Genomic DNA, 17,017 nt, shown 5'->3' on the forward strand with positions numbered 1-17,017 from the left:
TCTTGGCAAGAAAGTGAATAAGCCCATTTCCCAAAATGTTGACCTTTTCCTTTAAAACTTACTGCCAGTCATTTTCCAAACTCACTGCTCGATCTGCAATTGGATTCCTTTCATTTAGACTCAAAGAAAATCAATTTGCAGTGACTTGAACAATGTGTGATACAAGCCACAATTTAAGACTTTTGAAAATGTTCTATTAATCTCAAATGATGTCACAGCTGTTGGCAGGGACCATTGCATTCATTATCTGTAAATACAATACTTATCAGCAGCAACTGCATTGAAATAACATGAAATAAACAAAAAGACGAGCAATTCTTCACTTGAAAAAAAATCAAATAAATATACAGCTTGTAGATAACGGGCTAACACATGCAAATCCATCCGTGTGGTTTTTTTAATTAGTGTCTTCTGTACTTCTTCTCGGTGAGTTCATCTGGGTTGACACAGCTGACTGTGAAGAGCTGATCTTCAAGAAAGCCCTTGATGCCCTGGACCTGCTGCAGAGCCCGGCTGTAGCTGTTTGGGTTGGGGAAGCCGGAGGGTCCCAGCAGACTAAGCTCTTTGTCAATGTGACACAGCTGCCGGTACAGATACTGCGTTTTGTTGCTCTTCTTTTGAATCCCCTCCACTGTTGACCCAGGACTGCCCTCTGAAAATGTGCAGAATTTTGTTAAACTGTGTAAAACTTTTTATTGGCGTCAGTTTTTTTATAGTTTTTTTTATAGATTATATACACAGTCAACGTAGTAACTGCATGTTAGCTCTATGCTAACTAGCAAGAGATGCTCCGACCCTATATGTATGGGAGTGTGCCTGTGTTTTTGTGATGAGCTAAACCTATGACCGAAGTTTCTGAACTCACCAAAAACGTTGGTTCCTTTTGTTACTTCCCTCCAATCTCTCTCCTTTTTTCTCTCAACACTGTATCTCAATGAAGTGCACTGTACCAAATAAAGTCTATACGATGTCACAGTATCTACCATCCACAGCAGGTACACACCTGGTAGCTGAGGCTGAACGAGGTTGCCAAAGCTCTGCGTTTTGGGCTGGGCGGCGTCAAGGTTTTTGTTATTGGGTTTGATGAAGTCCTCCACCACGGAGAGAACAGCATTGATATCAACTTGTTGTCCAGGCCCAAACTCAGACTCTGTGCTCGGTATGTTGCTTTTAACAGTCTTCGACAGATAATTGGCAATTCTTGTGATATCCTGAGAAAGAAAATGTTCAAATGCCAAGGTTTTTCTTTTTTTTATATGTATGATTACATACAGTACATATGCAAATATAAAAATTTTAAGTTACTTATCCATTACCTTTTTGGAACATGCACAAGGGGTGTCATAAAAGATAATTTTTTTCATTTGTGTGCTTAAATATTCAGGGCAAACACTTTAAATAGCGACCTACCACATGAAAAACATGAATCACCTACCTTGATGACGGTGTCTAAAGTGACATTGACATTTGTGTTGGTGGTGGTAGTCTGTGAGAAAGAATTCTGTTCAAGGGCATCTGGGTTTTTGGTTTTTCGCTTGCAACAAGACGTCTCCCGAGGACGAGTGTTTCTGAAGATGCTAACAATAAGGATATTTATGGGAAACATGATGAGGGAACTCTGAACTCCGATCATGAACTGTTGCCAGCTAAACTCAAACTGACCTGAAAAAAACACAGAGCGAGAGACAGAGATGAAAGACACTGTTTTTGTCATCCACAAATTCATGAATATGTATTTTGTCTTAAAATCAGGGCTTTTCCCAATGCCAATTATTTTAACATTTAAAGTTTCTTTTGAAGTTTTTGAATGAAACTTGAAAGTGTATAATGTGAATTATCAATTAATCATCCGAAAAAAAATGTGTCTTTTACAAAATGTTAAATTTGAATTAAGTGTTTCATTGAATTAAATGAGTATATTGTTTTAATTTAGGAAAAAATGCTTTAATGAATATAAGTTTAATCAACATAAACAGTGCCTCATGGATCATTTTTCAACAAATGTCCTCGTTATGGATATGTGTTGTACCCAGGTCCATGGTCTGCTCCGAGGGATCTGTTGGGATGCCATAAAACATGATGCTGGTCAGCATGGTGCAGAACAGCAGTGTAAAACAGCAGGAAACTCTCTGAACACAAGTGAAGTTGCTGCTCGGAGGTCGATTGACCACAGAGTACCAGAGGTGTCCATCACTGAAATCCTTTGTTGTCTTCATGAAGAACAAGTTACTGAAAAACAAAAGCAGCGAGGGGGAACAAAAACACGTCAAACCTTCATGAGCAGCCAATTACTTCACTGCGGTAGCCTTCAATGGCTCATTTACAGTTCATTTTGTACTTAGCAATAACTGTAATAAAAAAAGATGTAATTACTGGACAACCTGGGTTACGGTTGCTTTTTAAAAATATTGCTGTACTTTACTTGTCTCTATTTAATCATCATCTCTGATTAATAACATCTCTGTTTGGGTATCATATTCAGATTTCAATGGTGTGTTTGTGAGTACAATTTTGCTCCCTCTTTTACCTTACCTGAACCTCTTCAAATCCATCTCGGTTGAAACAGGTACAACTTTATCGAGGGAACAATCACCTATGTCTATGGCCAGCCAGGAGTTGCATGCAAAATGCCATTTCTGCTCTGTCTGTATATCATGAACCATGACATTGCCAACATACCTGAGAAAAAAAAAAAGAATTGTGAAAATGCAAGGGCTGTTTTTAAATGACATATAAGGTAGCCTTGAGATAGTACTCTAAATGACAACATTGTTTCCTAAACAGAAATATGAGAAAATCACAACTGAAAAGAAGAGCCAGTAATCATCTGCAACATCAGGGTAATAGTAAAACAAGCCATACTGTATGTATTGTATTGTATGTTCACACTAGAAGTGTTCTAAGTCATAACAACTACACTAGAGGAAATGCCATGGCGCATATTTAATAGCCTTTAATGAGATAAAAGATACATACATTTTGAGGATGATTATTTAGGGTTACATTTCTGTAATTGCTTACCAGGCAGGATGGCTTCCTGAGTTGTTGTGCCACAGTCTGATGCCCTGCAGGTCTCCCAGGGAGAAGGGTGTAGTTAGCAGGAAGACATCCACCGCACCTCTCTCAAACACACATTTCTTTGCATCAGCCAGGTGATGCGGTTCACTGTTTGCCTCAGCTCCCAGCAGAGTGATTGTCACCTGAAACAGTTTAGTACTCTGTATTTCAAAACTGGCAATTCCAAAAGGATATATAACCACTTTGCCGACATGTATGTACGGTAATGGAGGGGTGGGGCTAGTGTTGCAATCAGCAAGATGTCCACTTTAACTAATAAAGAACAAGAAGCTTTAACAAATATTGAAACACAATCATTTAGTGCAATTCAATTAAAAATCAAGGAAATGACAAATAAGGATATTGTTTCATTAAGTGGCATGAAATGTCATCAGCAAAGTTTAGGAGAATTTGTGTGGTATACACACAAATGAAAATGATATCTTGCCTTCAATAGGCCATTAAGAGTAAAGTGTTGTTAATTTGATGAAAATGAGTGATGCAACATGCAATGTTACAAAATCATTTTCTCAAAATGAATGGATGACATTCAAGATATTCTTTCAGATTGATTATAAGAGAACCAAACCAAAACCAAAGCAAAATAGAAAGTTAAAAGGCTTCAAGGATCTGCTGATGAAAACAATTAATAAAACAGTTAAAACTGGAATGTATTATTAAACTATTATTAAGCTGTTTTTTGACCAAGCTGAAAACACAACACAAGAGATAATATCAACGGCATTGTTATGGCTAACATGTTAGCAACATTAACATATATTTGTTTACATTTCCTTTCACCATTTTACAAAAATTCCAATATTTACTATTATTTAGCTCTCTGAATTTGCCCCTGATGGAAATATCTAGCTCATTAGCTGTTACATTTGAGATTACAAATGAAAAATGCTCTTTTAACCCTTTTAGATCACACCCCCAGTCACCTATTTAACAATTTCATACAAACAAAAAAATCAATAGTTTTGAATTTTATATAAATACTTTTCTTACTACTATACAAAATTGGACATATGCTTATGTAAGCCAGTACCAACCAATTACAATCAATAATCTAACATCCATCCATCAATCATTTTGTGTATTTTACAACATTCTAATCCCACATGCTTTTTAGCGTTTTTAGCGTTAAAAAAAGGATTTACTCTTGTAACTGTACACCATTCAAATATGCCGTTTCACTGGAGGATACTCCAGTACAGAGGCTCAAGATGCTCCAACTTCTGTTTCACTGGGAAATGCTCCAGTATGTTCACCCAGTTGGTGGCCTTCCATTTGTGTAACAAAAGCTCAGAAGTAGTACTGGTTGTGGAGTCCCTCAAAGAGCAGTGTCGTTTCTGCCAAAACTAACCGTTCAACTATTTGCTATGAACTGATAATACATTAACCTGGGAGGAAGTGGAGGCTCCTCTCCGATGCCCAGTGTGGACACTCAACAGGTAGCGGTACTCGTCTGTGCGGTCGTTATCCTCCAGCACAGTTACCTTCACCTGCCAACCAGCCAACAACATAAGGCATTGTTCTTTTTAAGATGCTTTTTTGTAAGTGGGATTACATTTTGGATAAATGAATTATACTCTGGTGCTGGACATATACAGTACCTTGGCAGTGTCTTGTATGTCTTTTCGTCGTGCCCACACAACCACCAAGAGATAGGCCACAACGAGTGACCCCACAAAGCAGACGACCACAGGATTTTCAGCAAAAGTCCCAAACAGCTCAGCAGTTCGTGACGCGTCGACAAGGTTGGGAGTGACGAAGAAAGAGCCCCCAAAGAAGGAGAGGTGGTTGCAGAGGCACTGGGTGACTGAATGTGTGGTCTGAACACCAACCTTGTTCAGGTGGAGACAATATTAACTGTCATTATTGTCTGGGAAACATGTTACACATGACAGGCCGATTGAATTGCTGTACTTACCCTGCATCCAAAAGGGCTCCACTCCAATATTGATTCATCCCAAAATTTACATGCGGCAGTGAAGGAGGTAATGGACAAACTGGCATTGATGGATTTTATTCCCGGACCTACAATGGGCCTCACTACAAGATAGTGCACTCCATTTTTTCCCTTTAAATCCTTAGGGTCTAGAAGCCAAGTGTATCTCTCCTCTGTATAAGTCAAACACACAAGTACTCAAGTAATGTTTCAACAATTTAAAAGGCATTCAAGTTTAAAACTATCTCCATCACTAAGCAAAAACATATATTACCTGGTGTTGCTCCCTGGTGAGGCATCTCTGTCATCGCTACATTATTAGTTTCAGTGGGGTAGTCCATATGACCAAGAAACAGTTTGAAGGGTAATGGATCACTTGAAGGCACCATCTTTAAACATAATAGCAACATAGTTGCAGTAAAATTCTCTTTGCCAAAGTTGGATCATCCAGAAAGAAAATACAGCAATCATAATTTGAAACAAAGTAGAACAGCAATTATATTCTGGATTTATTTACAGTATTTCGAAAATGTTCTGATATTTAGCATCATGATATTAAGATAAGTAACAAATCTTAAGAAAAAATTGCATAATTAACAGAAGTATAATTATAAATGGTAGAATAATTTATGGCATTAGCAATTGTGATGTCTGTACTAAGACTGTCTTGCTAGTAAAACAGCCAATTTGATAAAACTATTCATAGTGTCAAAGTAGACCAAAGGGGATATGAAATGTTTTTCTAAAGTGCTCATTATACATCTCAGAAGTGAAAATTAAAACATCTTACTGGACCTTTAACACCAGCGTAGTGTCGGCTGAAGGAACGTTTATGACCGTTGTGCTGTAGTTCCCCAGGTCCAGAAAAGAGGTGTTCACCTGCTCTCCTACAGGCCTTGGTATGAGAATCTGTGGACCAAGCAAAAGGCCAGAAGGTATATCCCAATAACATCTATAGTTGTTGCCATGGTACCAGGTACAGTTAGCATTTAAGCTGCAGGCAGCAATGAAAAGACCTTCGCACATTCCTGCACATAAGGGGGGGGGGACTGGCTGGACATTGGTCATGGTGCATTTCCATGACCACAGGGCATTGCGTGCACAAGTTTGATGTTATTTTGATTTTTGGGGTGCGTGGAACTGGAAATATTCCATTGCAAATGTTTTACCACTTCCTGTGTCCATTATATGGAACACAGAATTCCACAGCTTGTGGAATTTAATGCAGAGTGGACAATGTAAAGACAAAAGCTTGACGATTTGGCATTGTGAGGGTCTTGAGATTCTGCTGACCAAATTTGAGATGGATCTGTTGAATCCTCTAGGAGGAGTTTAAAAAAAGTTGTGCCTAAATTGGCGTATTGTAATATGACCTATGACATCATTGTTCGTCTATTGATTGCAATGTAACATCAAATTAGTCGGAGGATTATTGGTGAAAAGAGGCGCTTGCGAAGAACTCAAAGAATATTAAAAGACAATTGCCACTGCCGCCACAGCTTGTTCACTCTGCTGCCATCTGGCAAGTGATACAGAAATATTAGCTGCCGTACCACCAGACTTTAGAGCAACTCATTTCCTCACACTGTGATATTCCTTAGTTCAGGGGTGCCCAATACGTCGATCGCGATCGACCGGTCGATCGGAGGCAGTGCCGGTAGATCGCATGCCATTCTTTTCTAACACACGGGTCACCACGTATGCACAGTGAACCGCGCGAGCTACTGCAAAACTCCGCAAGCTAATTAGTTAGCCTGAAGCAGCAGTCGCTCTCCCGCAAGCACCCCCCCTCCCCCCCGCCGACAAAGGTCCGGCAACAGCCGCTCCTCTTGCGATCAGCAGCACCCCCCGCCCCCCTCCCCCGCTGACAACCGGCAACTATGATGCTGATATGTATATATATATATATATACACATCAGCATCATAGTTGCCGGTATATATTTAAATATATATATATTTAGCATTTTAAATGTAGGTAGATCATTTTGACTTGGTCATTTTAAAAGTAGCTTGCAAACCGAAAAAGTGTGGGCACCCCTGCCTTAGTTCATCCTTCATCCTCCACCATATTGTATAATACAGCTTTGCTTTTATATTTTTTTCTTATGTAATTTATGGAACTACAAAATGCATTTTGTTGCCCAACCCTGTGTTGTACAATAACAATAAACTAACCTTGTAACCTGCACTGACCTTAATATCCTCGCTCAGGTTTTCCACAGGGATACTGGCGCCATCTTTTCTTGTGAGGGAGAGCGCACCTATTTGGCCACTGATGTTCCCTCTCTCATTCCAGGAAAAAGGGTTTTTGTCAAAACTCAGCATCTATAAATGTATTCAAGGACCAAAGCTCAAACACCATAAGCATGTCAGACACTTTGAAAAATTCAGAAAAACATGGGATCTAATAAGCTTCAATTGCTCAATTGTGACCAGGTACTGGCATTTGAACATCATAGATGACCCATGTTTGAATGACAAAGGCCATAATAAAAGATTGATCTTAAATGTAAAACATTTGAGTAATGTTGGCTACAGTTAAGTAGCTCTGTGGTTGAACTGAATTCATGCTGACTGGGCAGACAGTGGATAACATATTTCATTTATCCGTCGGTAGGGTGCATTGACAACAAGAAAATCCATCAGTAATAAAATTGAGTGTTTATAAACACAAACAAATATAGATTAAAAAAAGCATGAACCAATAAAGCCCCTTAAGGCAAATTGATATATAAAAAGAACAAATTAAAACAAATTAATATACTAATTTACCAAAGACGACGAGTGAGTCATTGCATCACTTTGAAGTATAAACACTGAAAATCCTGATTTGGGGACAGCCGTAGCACACACAATACACACACATAAACACAAGGGCACTCTTGACTTACTCGTACATCCACTGGTTCATCTGAAGGGGATATATTGGAGGGCAATGTTGGGAGCGAAAATGATGGGCTGGAACTGTTGGGAATTTTTATATCCTCTGTCTGTAATCTTCCCAGTGTCACTCTGAGGGAGAAGATATAAAGAGACTCATATAAGTTAGTTTGTTATTTAGTTAGTTATTAGTCAGTTGTGCTTTTTGTTTTAAGGGTTAGGGTTCAGGTTTGTTTGTGTTCTTCCCTAGTATCCCTGGTGTTTTTCAATCAATCTTTGGCCCTACATGTTTTGAGCCCAGACCCAAATGATTTCAATTGTTGATGTTCAGGCCCCAATCACGCAGAGACACTAGAAACACGTCGCCAGCTTTTTTAAAATACATTTTTGGGGGGTAAAAGCAACTAACCAACTGAGAGACTACATTGAAATCCCTGCATAATATGTTTTTTTTTTTTTTTTTTTTTTCCCAGGGAAGTACATTTAGGCAGCGGTTACAAACGGTTAGCTTAGCTTAGCATAAAGAAAGGAAACTAGAGAAAACAGGTAGCATGGCTCTTTCCAAAAGTAAAAAAATCTGCCTGCCAGCACCTTCAAAGCTCATTAATTAACAGGCTATTTGTAACAACAACAAGTTTTAATGTCTGACTTTTTTTGGCTGGGTGAAGTAACCATTAGTCTTGTCATCACTGTTAGCAACCAGCAGAGATTTTAGGGAGTTACTGCTACAGGCAAAAAAATAGGTTGGCACATAAACCCCCTTTATTAGATAATAAACTGTTAGTCAGTGCTTTAGAGGTGCTGGTAGGCAGCCGTTGCTACTTTCATGTAGAGCCAGGCTAAGCTACGATAACCTGCTGCTGGCTGTAGTCTTATATTTACGACTTAGACATTAAAGGGATATCTAGTCATTTAACTCTGCACCAGAAAGCAATTCAAAGCATGTTTTAATTAAAATGTTGAACTATAGCTTTACATCTATCTCTGTCACAGCTAGTGGCTGAAGAAGAACTTACCTATTGACTAACACACCAACATGAGCTTTTTGGATGATAGTTGGCGCTTTGTTGACATCTTTGAATGCTAACAGTGCACTCATTACATTGCTCAGAGAAAGGAGAAGGGCATCAGAGACGTTTTTCTGCAAAGGATAACACAAAGCATTTATGACAATGGAGAGGTTGTTTCAATTCCTTTCAGTCTTCTGCTAATTAAGACTGCCATTGAGACGAGATGGATATTCCAGGACTGGCCATCCTCCTGGTCTCTAAACTCAACGTTCCTGATGAAATTTTTGCCCAAGTTGTTGGTAATAGACATCATATTTCACAGGAATGTGTTCTATTTTTACTATTAGAGGCTACAGATTAATCAGTGAACTCCAGCCCCGTTTTTTGCACTACATGCTGTAAGTGCTCTTAAAAGGGTGGAGAAGTAAATCCCATCAACATGGGCTCTATGGTTAAACACTCACATTGGAAGAATAGTCCAGGATATTGCTTGCTCCCTCTACAATGGTGCTGGCTGCGGCGTAAATTTCATTCAGGTTGTCTTCACTTGTGTTCACATCCATGTGGAGGAGATATGAGCTTAAGTTTGCAAGCAGTGATGAAGCCTCTTCCTGCAGATAGGAATCAATTCTTGCAATCACACACATATGTTTGGGACATGTATGACAGACGTAACCATTAGATATCTCACCTCTAATATCCTGCCTCAAATACACATTCAAAGTACAAGGCTGATCTAAAGCAGCCTTGTCCTTCGAATTCATTAACAAAAAGCAGTAGTGAAAGCAGCACTTGACGTTTTTTTCCCTATGGTGTCATTTGTTTACTCAGTGTGGGGATCACTGGACAGTACCTGAGCAGAGGAGCTGAGCTCAGTGCCTTTCTGGACGACAGCAGCGAGTCCTCTGGCTATCACCTGAACTTCTTCTGGAGTGTTGGTCGGAGCTTCTTTTACTGTGTCAATCATTATGTCCAGCATCTTCTCACGAAGCTTCAACAGACAAAAGCATTAAAACATGTATGATTTATAATAATAATAGTGATAGTACTACTACTACTAACAATAGTTTTATTCATAGAGGACTTTTCACACATAGTTCAAAGTTCTTTACAAAAAAGTTGAAAATAAAAAGTGTAAAAGGAATTAAAAATACATGTACCCATAAGGTTAACTACAATGAGAGAATCAGTAAAAAATATATAAATAATAATAACAATAAGTATATTTCTAATAATAGTAATAATGATAAGAATGACATTAGTTGAAAGCAAATTAAATAAATAGGTTTTGAGCCAAAGTGTTGAGCTGTACATTGAGCCTGAAGCCACTCAGGAGTCTACTGAAATCTCCAGCCTCCCGAGACAACATTGGGATGCGGACTGAAATAAAAACATTCTCTCCACTTACTTTCAAAAGTTCAAAAAACTCCAGTGGACAACATGGACAACAACCTACTTAATAGAGGGATGTTCTCTAAGCAGCTAGGGGTCACACTAGGTTTGAGTCTTTAGCACCTGGGTAGCAGATGGTTATAGCCAACTTTGACTTCCCAAATTATCAATTTTTTAAAATATATTTCAAACATGCCGATTCAGAATGGGCTGAATGCTTGGCCTGTGGTATCCCTAAACTGTTGCTGTCTGCCTGTTTGTAGAGTTAAGTTTGAGTTCTCACTTGCATCTACCTGGAGAACTAGGGCTGGCTTTAGGAGTAACTCTGCGCTAAATCCTTTATGGGTACAATTCTCTTCAACCTCTGCAGTCAGACACTGTCTAACCATTTTTTAAAATCTGTATCCACAGTCGATTTCACATTTACCTTTTGCCTGTCAGCTTTGTTTGATTCATCAGATTGACTGTTCAGTTCATTGGACACAGAATTGATGAGTTGTCCCACAGTTTCTGCTGACAGTAGACCTTCTTTCTTCAGCTGAGCCACAGCGTTCTCCACAGACGCCTGAACATCTTCTAGTGAAGAGCTTGAGGACGCTGTGGAATCCATCACCTGAGGAAAAAAAAAATGTTTTTCTTACTACAGCGTAAAGGAAAGTTTTCATAGATCTTGTTCTGTTACTTTTTTTAATCATCGTATTTTTTGACAAACCTTTGCAGTTATAGTGGTGCTAAATACAAAGCTGCCACTTTTTGCAGTTGCTGTAATAATCATGTTGTAGTTGGAACTGCTGTCTCCAAGAGGAAGGAAGACAGACTTCACTTCATTGCTATTACTGCAACGCAGATGGATACCTGGCAATTTTAAAAAAAACAATAAGTTGCATTTATAGATTTCTGGGAGAGGTTATTATGTGATAATTGAATACATCTGTTCTCTTTTCACAGATGTGGTTGCTAATCTGGATTACTTACCCTTATCAGTCTTAAAGCAATACCGACAGTTAGAGCAAGGAATTTCAGTATTGCACGTTATAGTGAAAACATCAAGGATTGTTCCACTCTCCGGTGATATGCTACACTTAAGGCTGTCAAAGTTGTTGGTGGTTGCTGGTGGAGACGCATCAATGGTGGTAGGCGTGGTAGTGGTATCACTGTTGGCAGGTGATGTTGAGGCGGGACCAGCAGTGGTAGGGGTGGTAGGTGTGGTAGTGGTGTCACTAGTGGCAGTTGTTATGGAGTCAGGACCAGCAGTGGTGGGGGTGGTAGGTGTGGTAGTGGTGTCACTAGTGGCAGTTGTTATGGAGTCAGGACCAGCAGTGGTAGGGGTGGTAGGTGTGGTAGTGGTGTCACTAGTGGCAGTTGTTATGGAGTCAGGACCAGCAGTGGTGGGGTTGGTAGGTGTGGTAGTGGTGTCACTAGTGGCAGGTGATGTCGAGGCAGGACCAGTGGTGGTTGCTGTGTTTTCTCCTCCACTTTCAGATGATGATGATGTATATATGGTGTATCTTTTGTAATGAGGTTCGACTTCGACATCCGCTTTGGTATAAAAAGAAAAGGACAATGTGTAGTGCATTGCATCCAAGAAATAAAGGGGCTCTATTGCAAAAACAGGTTCGCCAGAGTTGATTAAATAGTCAAAAACAGTTTAAGACCAACGTTATTTAAATCCTTTATAATCCAAATATTACTGTTAGTTCTTCCATGATGTGGAATTAATATTATTGCATGAATTAAACTTCATCCCTCAGGTCACCTTGGATATACATCAGAAAGCAGAAATCATTTACCTTTGTGTTATAAACGCAAAAATGGTTCACAGACCAATGCAAGACAATTCACTGAGCAGCGTTGACATTATTTCACTGATTTATGTATACCTACCAGACGTTAATACCACAATGACATTGCGGCCCTTAGATTTGGCAGTTGCGAGAGTGTTATAATCCACAGTGTATTGATCTCCACCATCCTGTTTCTGTACAAGAGGCCTTGTACCTTCCTCTTTATAGCAGTCTTTCAGCTTATCGTCCTGTAACTAAATTGACATGCAAATTCACAAAGTCAATTCAAATTTTTACCATTTACTATTAGTCGATCTTTCAGTCCTAAACTATTTACAATTCATTCATCAGACCTACTTGCCAGTCCTTGTCATCCCTTGGGTCCTCAATGTTCCACACCATTTTTGGACACTGGCTTGTACAACTCATTTTCATTTTTGCAGCCGTGTTCTCCTTTATTGGACTACAGCCTTCAGTACAAGTGATCCTATGATATAACAAATACATAGATAAGTTGGTGAACACATAACTAGAATGTTTACATCTAAAAACAAAAGCTGTCTGGTGAAACATAGGTGAATAATGCCAAACAACCTAATTAAACTCCATATTTAATAATTTACAGAAGGGTGTGTTCCCAATGTTAGAAAAAGAAAATCTCAAACAGTATAGAGAATGACAGCAGATCAGTTTCTATTACCGAAGCCCATCCAAATTCTTCTCAGGGTTAACGGTGATGCATATAGATTCACTTTTCTCCTCTTTTTTTTTCTGTTTATTTCTCTCATTAAAATAATATTTATCAAAATGGAATAGATCTGGTAGGCAGGTTTCCTTGATGGTGTAAGTCAGTCCCTCGAATTGTTCTTGGCATTTACATGGATTCTCTGTAAATCAAAAAGGAAAGTCATTCTTCTACTGCAATAACAATTGACATGCTGATATAAAAGATTAAAGACTAATTCTGATAGTTATATGTGTGTATATATACTGTATACATTTATTGTGATTCATGACTTGCATCAGATTTGGAACATATATGAAAATATGAACCGTATTGCTTCGCCTGAGGCAATATACACTTCCTTCGTTATTCAACCCGGTCTCAATCCCAACTCGTCGAATACAGACGCTTGGTAAATGCCCCTTGGCGTCTGATACAGACACACTGCGCTTTCAACTAACTCCAATGCAAACCCACAGCCATCAATTCCAGATGCTCTCAGAGCAACTGGTGTAGTGTAAAGAGAGAGAGTCCACACAAGGAGGGTGGACGTTGAGGTATATGGGTCAAACAAACACGTGACTTTAGTCAAGGAGACTGGTGTTTGTGTCCCGGGTAAAACTAAAAACTACATTTTGTCAGTTAGTGTCCGTTTTGGACAGGCTGGGCGTGAGAATGTGTTGCGTCTTTTGGCATAATGTGTCACATGAGAATGTGTCACAGTTGACCATTTAGCCAGCAGCCTGTGTGCACATTGACAAATACTGTGTCACAATCTTCAAATAAAGTACGTCTTGGTAGATTATGAGAGACAAAATATAATTTTTTGTCTGCTGAGACGCAGCATGGTGTTGAAATGTGCGATCGGTAGGTGTGCTAAGCGCTGAAACAATTGTCGCCCATCCTGGTGGTACAAGCATCCCGGTTTGGAGATTACATTAGATGTATGCTTATCATACTTGCTACTCGGACTGAACAATAAATACATCGATTATACAATACTTAATACTAATATAACACTAAAATGCATAAACAAAGCAGTTTATTTCCACGTAATCTACATCAATATGGTGAGGACGGTGACTTTTTGCCTGGGACATGCAGCTTTAGCCCCAGTTTTAGCACACAATCGTGCTTTTGGCCATCAAGAATTTTTACAAGATTCTTGTTTTAATATGCGTCTCTGATAACAAGTCAGCCTGAACCAGTTGTTCACTAACTCATATAGAAAAGTTAGCTCAACTAACTACAGTTGGCTGTCTAAAAATGGGAAGCTGCTTTAGTTTACGTTCGTCTGCAATCAAAGACCCATCGTTTAAAAAGTTTAAATTTGCCATCAAAGCATGGCATATGTAGCAACACTGACAAGGGTAGTGGGGTTTAGCAAACTCATTTACATATAATGTTGGGGCTTAATCTGTGGCTCAGACAATCAACACATGAACAACACATCAAAATACGTTACTCTATGAAACTTATCATGAATACTTATGAAATTTACAAAACATTTAATACTTAATCTATGAGTTGAAAAAGAGTATAAAAAGCACAATTCTTACTGCATTCCCACTCGTATTGTTTGTTCTTGTTGGGTTTGAATGAATCACTCATTGAAAGCGTGATAGGTATATTTTTGGAAGCTACTGATCTTGAAGGTGTTGCAATGATGTGTTGTTTTGGAGATCTGACCACTCTAATTTGTTTCTTTCTCTGAAAAAGAAAATTACCAAAAGGGTTTATAAATTATACAGTATAAGAAAGGCATCAACTTGATTATGAGCACAATTTTGAGAGTTGGAGCAGTAAGTATTACTTTCCCCTTATATATAAAATAATTTGAATATAAAAAGAAAAAGGAAAATGACCGGTCTCAAGTAGTCATGGATATTTTGTTTAGCGTCTGAATCTTTGCCACAGAAAGCAAACATATCCACATCCACTTCCAAAGAGGAGAAGATGTTCCATGCTCTGAGTTTCACATGTAGAGGTCCTGTAGAAAAGCATACATTCAAATAATCAGCTCATATCAAATACCCACAATGGTGTTTTTTCAGATTGTGTTTCACAAATCATATGTGGTCCCCAGTTTTGATTTGCCTTCCATACCTTGAATCGGATGCGCAATACGAAAAATGTCCTTGATTGGATTCATTTCTCGGACCTCAGAGTATGAGCTGTTGTCTCCAGTCAGAGAGAAGAGGAGCAGCACAGGCACTCCCCGTTCCAGAGAAACACCAACAGTAATATCTGGAGAGTATAGATAATCATCCCCCTCCGTCAACACAGAGGCCTGAAGCCCGGCTGCTTTCTCCAACACGCACATCTGCAATACATGAAGAATTACAAAACGGAGAAACACATTAACTCTCCATTCACAGCACTTGTGCGTCAAGCACTGACTGCTGCCAAAAAGCGGGTGATCTACAACTTAAATCGACCAATCATAGGCTTCGAAAACTGCCAATGCGATGAAAAAAAAATCACATAAAACACATAAATCAGGCCCCTGAGAGGTCAAAAATGGTTCAAAATGATGCCAAACTGCTGTATTAGATAGATTGAACCTTATTAGTGATAAAACAAGTGAAATATATAGTTATATAGTATATAAAATATACAGTGGCCTCAAAATAGGCGTAGGGGTTAAAAGGTTCAACTCCTTAATCAAATAATCAAACTGTCAACTTCAACTCTCATACTTCATACCCCACTATTCAAATCAGAGCATAAACATAAAGGGTTGTTGCATCATGTTACTTATTGCTTTATTGATAGAAAATGACACGTCTACTTGATTGACGCTAATTCACCTGCAGGTCTGTGGACACTTCAGGGTACGTGACCATGTTAGATGCATAAAGGGTCAGCTGGTGGCAGCCAGGCCCAAGCTGCCTCATCATTTCTGGAGTCACTGTGATGTTCTGGGGAACGTTTCCTCTAAATACTGATAAACCCAGCACCAAAGATTCATCACTCTGGATTCTGTAGGTCACATTTGTACCTTCAGAAAGAAAAGAGAGAAAAAGGAATACATTGACAGGGATAATTCACGCCTGAATCAAAAACACATACATATGTTTTCCTCTTACCGGTAGAGCTATTCATTAATCTGGATTGTTTTGGTGTGAGTTGCCTAGTTTTGTAGATGTCGGTCGCAGAGATGTTCTCTCCAATATAATGGGACTACATGGCACTCGGCTTGTGGTGCTCAAAGCGCCAAAAAAATACAATTGAAAAACTAGGAACTATTTCCACTATTGTCCTTACACAAAACTGCTCACAGCAAAGTCTGTGTATTCTCTTGAGCAACCTGTTCATGATTTCTGGAAAACCACATTGCATTTGAGTTTTCCTGGTGTTTGAGCACCACAAGCCATATAGATCCATTATATTGAAGAGAGGGCAGGCATCTCTCCAACCAACATCTCCAAAACTATGTAAGTCGCCCCAAAACAATTAAGATCGATAAATAACACTACAGGTAAGAGGAAAAATATGTATTTCTGATATGGCTCTAAACTGTCCTTTTAAAAATGTACATAAACAAAAAAAACAAAAGAAAATGAAATACAAACACCAAAACTTGATGCAGGGATATCAAATTGGACAGGATAAATGATGGTATATTCAGGTCAAGTTGGCACCTACCTGCTTTTACCACCATTTGAATTTGAAGTGGCTCTCTGTAAAGGGCTTTACAGTTGTTTGCATTAAAAGACAGTTTCCCAGCAAAGCACCTGATGACACCAAACACTGTGATGGGTTCTTGAATGGTTATTGTGCTCTGAGCTGTAATGTGAATGTCCCTGCTGGTGCATTCAACTGCCACAACAAATGTGCTTGGATGAGTATATTTGTGCACCTCGCTGCTCTCAAACCTGAGAAAAAGCATACATAGTAACAGTTAGCAGTGATCGCAGTATGTTCCTCTTGCTTCCTGGAAAAAAAAAGAAGTAATACTAGGTTACATAGGTCACTCACAAACCTGTTTAATTAGTGATTTTCTTATGGTAAGTGGAGATATATCCACATTAATACTTAAAGACTTGGTCTAATTTCATAGAAGTATGGGTTGACAATATGAGCTAATTAAAGATAAAACGCTGGTTCTCGCTTACTGATATAATTAAATAGAAGTATATTTGTAGGGAGATCTCAGCTGACATTGGGCGAAGGCAGGATACACACTGGACAAGTAGCCACATTATTACAGAT

At 38.9% G+C, this 17,017-nt stretch overlaps 1 protein-coding gene across 1 annotated transcript in view; it reads right to left on the reverse strand.

The window, feature by feature from the left end:
• The window catches only part of LOC306704007 (polycystin-1-like protein 2), a gene marked incomplete at both ends in the record, with an annotated part of 56,000 nt that overhangs the window by 33,678 nt on the left and 5,305 nt on the right, over positions 1-17,017 (reverse strand). The window contains 22 exons of the mRNA XM_079170218.1: positions 418-652; positions 1,004-1,211; positions 1,436-1,662; positions 2,030-2,229; positions 2,533-2,679; positions 3,022-3,200; positions 4,464-4,565; positions 4,677-4,907; positions 4,994-5,184; positions 5,286-5,400; positions 5,807-5,920; positions 7,206-7,337; positions 7,904-8,024; positions 8,909-9,033; positions 9,367-9,513; positions 9,756-9,893; positions 10,722-10,907; positions 11,007-11,149; positions 11,270-11,833; positions 14,909-15,125; positions 15,613-15,803; positions 16,451-16,680. Of these exons, the coding sequence (XP_079026344.1) occupies positions 418-652; positions 1,004-1,211; positions 1,436-1,662; positions 2,030-2,229; positions 2,533-2,679; positions 3,022-3,200; positions 4,464-4,565; positions 4,677-4,907; positions 4,994-5,184; positions 5,286-5,400; positions 5,807-5,920; positions 7,206-7,337; positions 7,904-8,024; positions 8,909-9,033; positions 9,367-9,513; positions 9,756-9,893; positions 10,722-10,907; positions 11,007-11,149; positions 11,270-11,833; positions 14,909-15,125; positions 15,613-15,803; positions 16,451-16,680 (4,143 nt within the window). The remainder of the gene's footprint in view (positions 1-417; positions 653-1,003; positions 1,212-1,435; positions 1,663-2,029; positions 2,230-2,532; positions 2,680-3,021; positions 3,201-4,463; positions 4,566-4,676; positions 4,908-4,993; positions 5,185-5,285; positions 5,401-5,806; positions 5,921-7,205; positions 7,338-7,903; positions 8,025-8,908; positions 9,034-9,366; positions 9,514-9,755; positions 9,894-10,721; positions 10,908-11,006; positions 11,150-11,269; positions 11,834-14,908; positions 15,126-15,612; positions 15,804-16,450; positions 16,681-17,017) is intronic.

The sequence above is a fragment of the Pholis gunnellus genome (assembly GCF_910591455.1).
Source record: "Pholis gunnellus genome assembly, chromosome: 12".
In the NCBI taxonomy this organism is placed as follows: domain Eukaryota; kingdom Metazoa; phylum Chordata; class Actinopteri; order Perciformes; family Pholidae; genus Pholis; species Pholis gunnellus.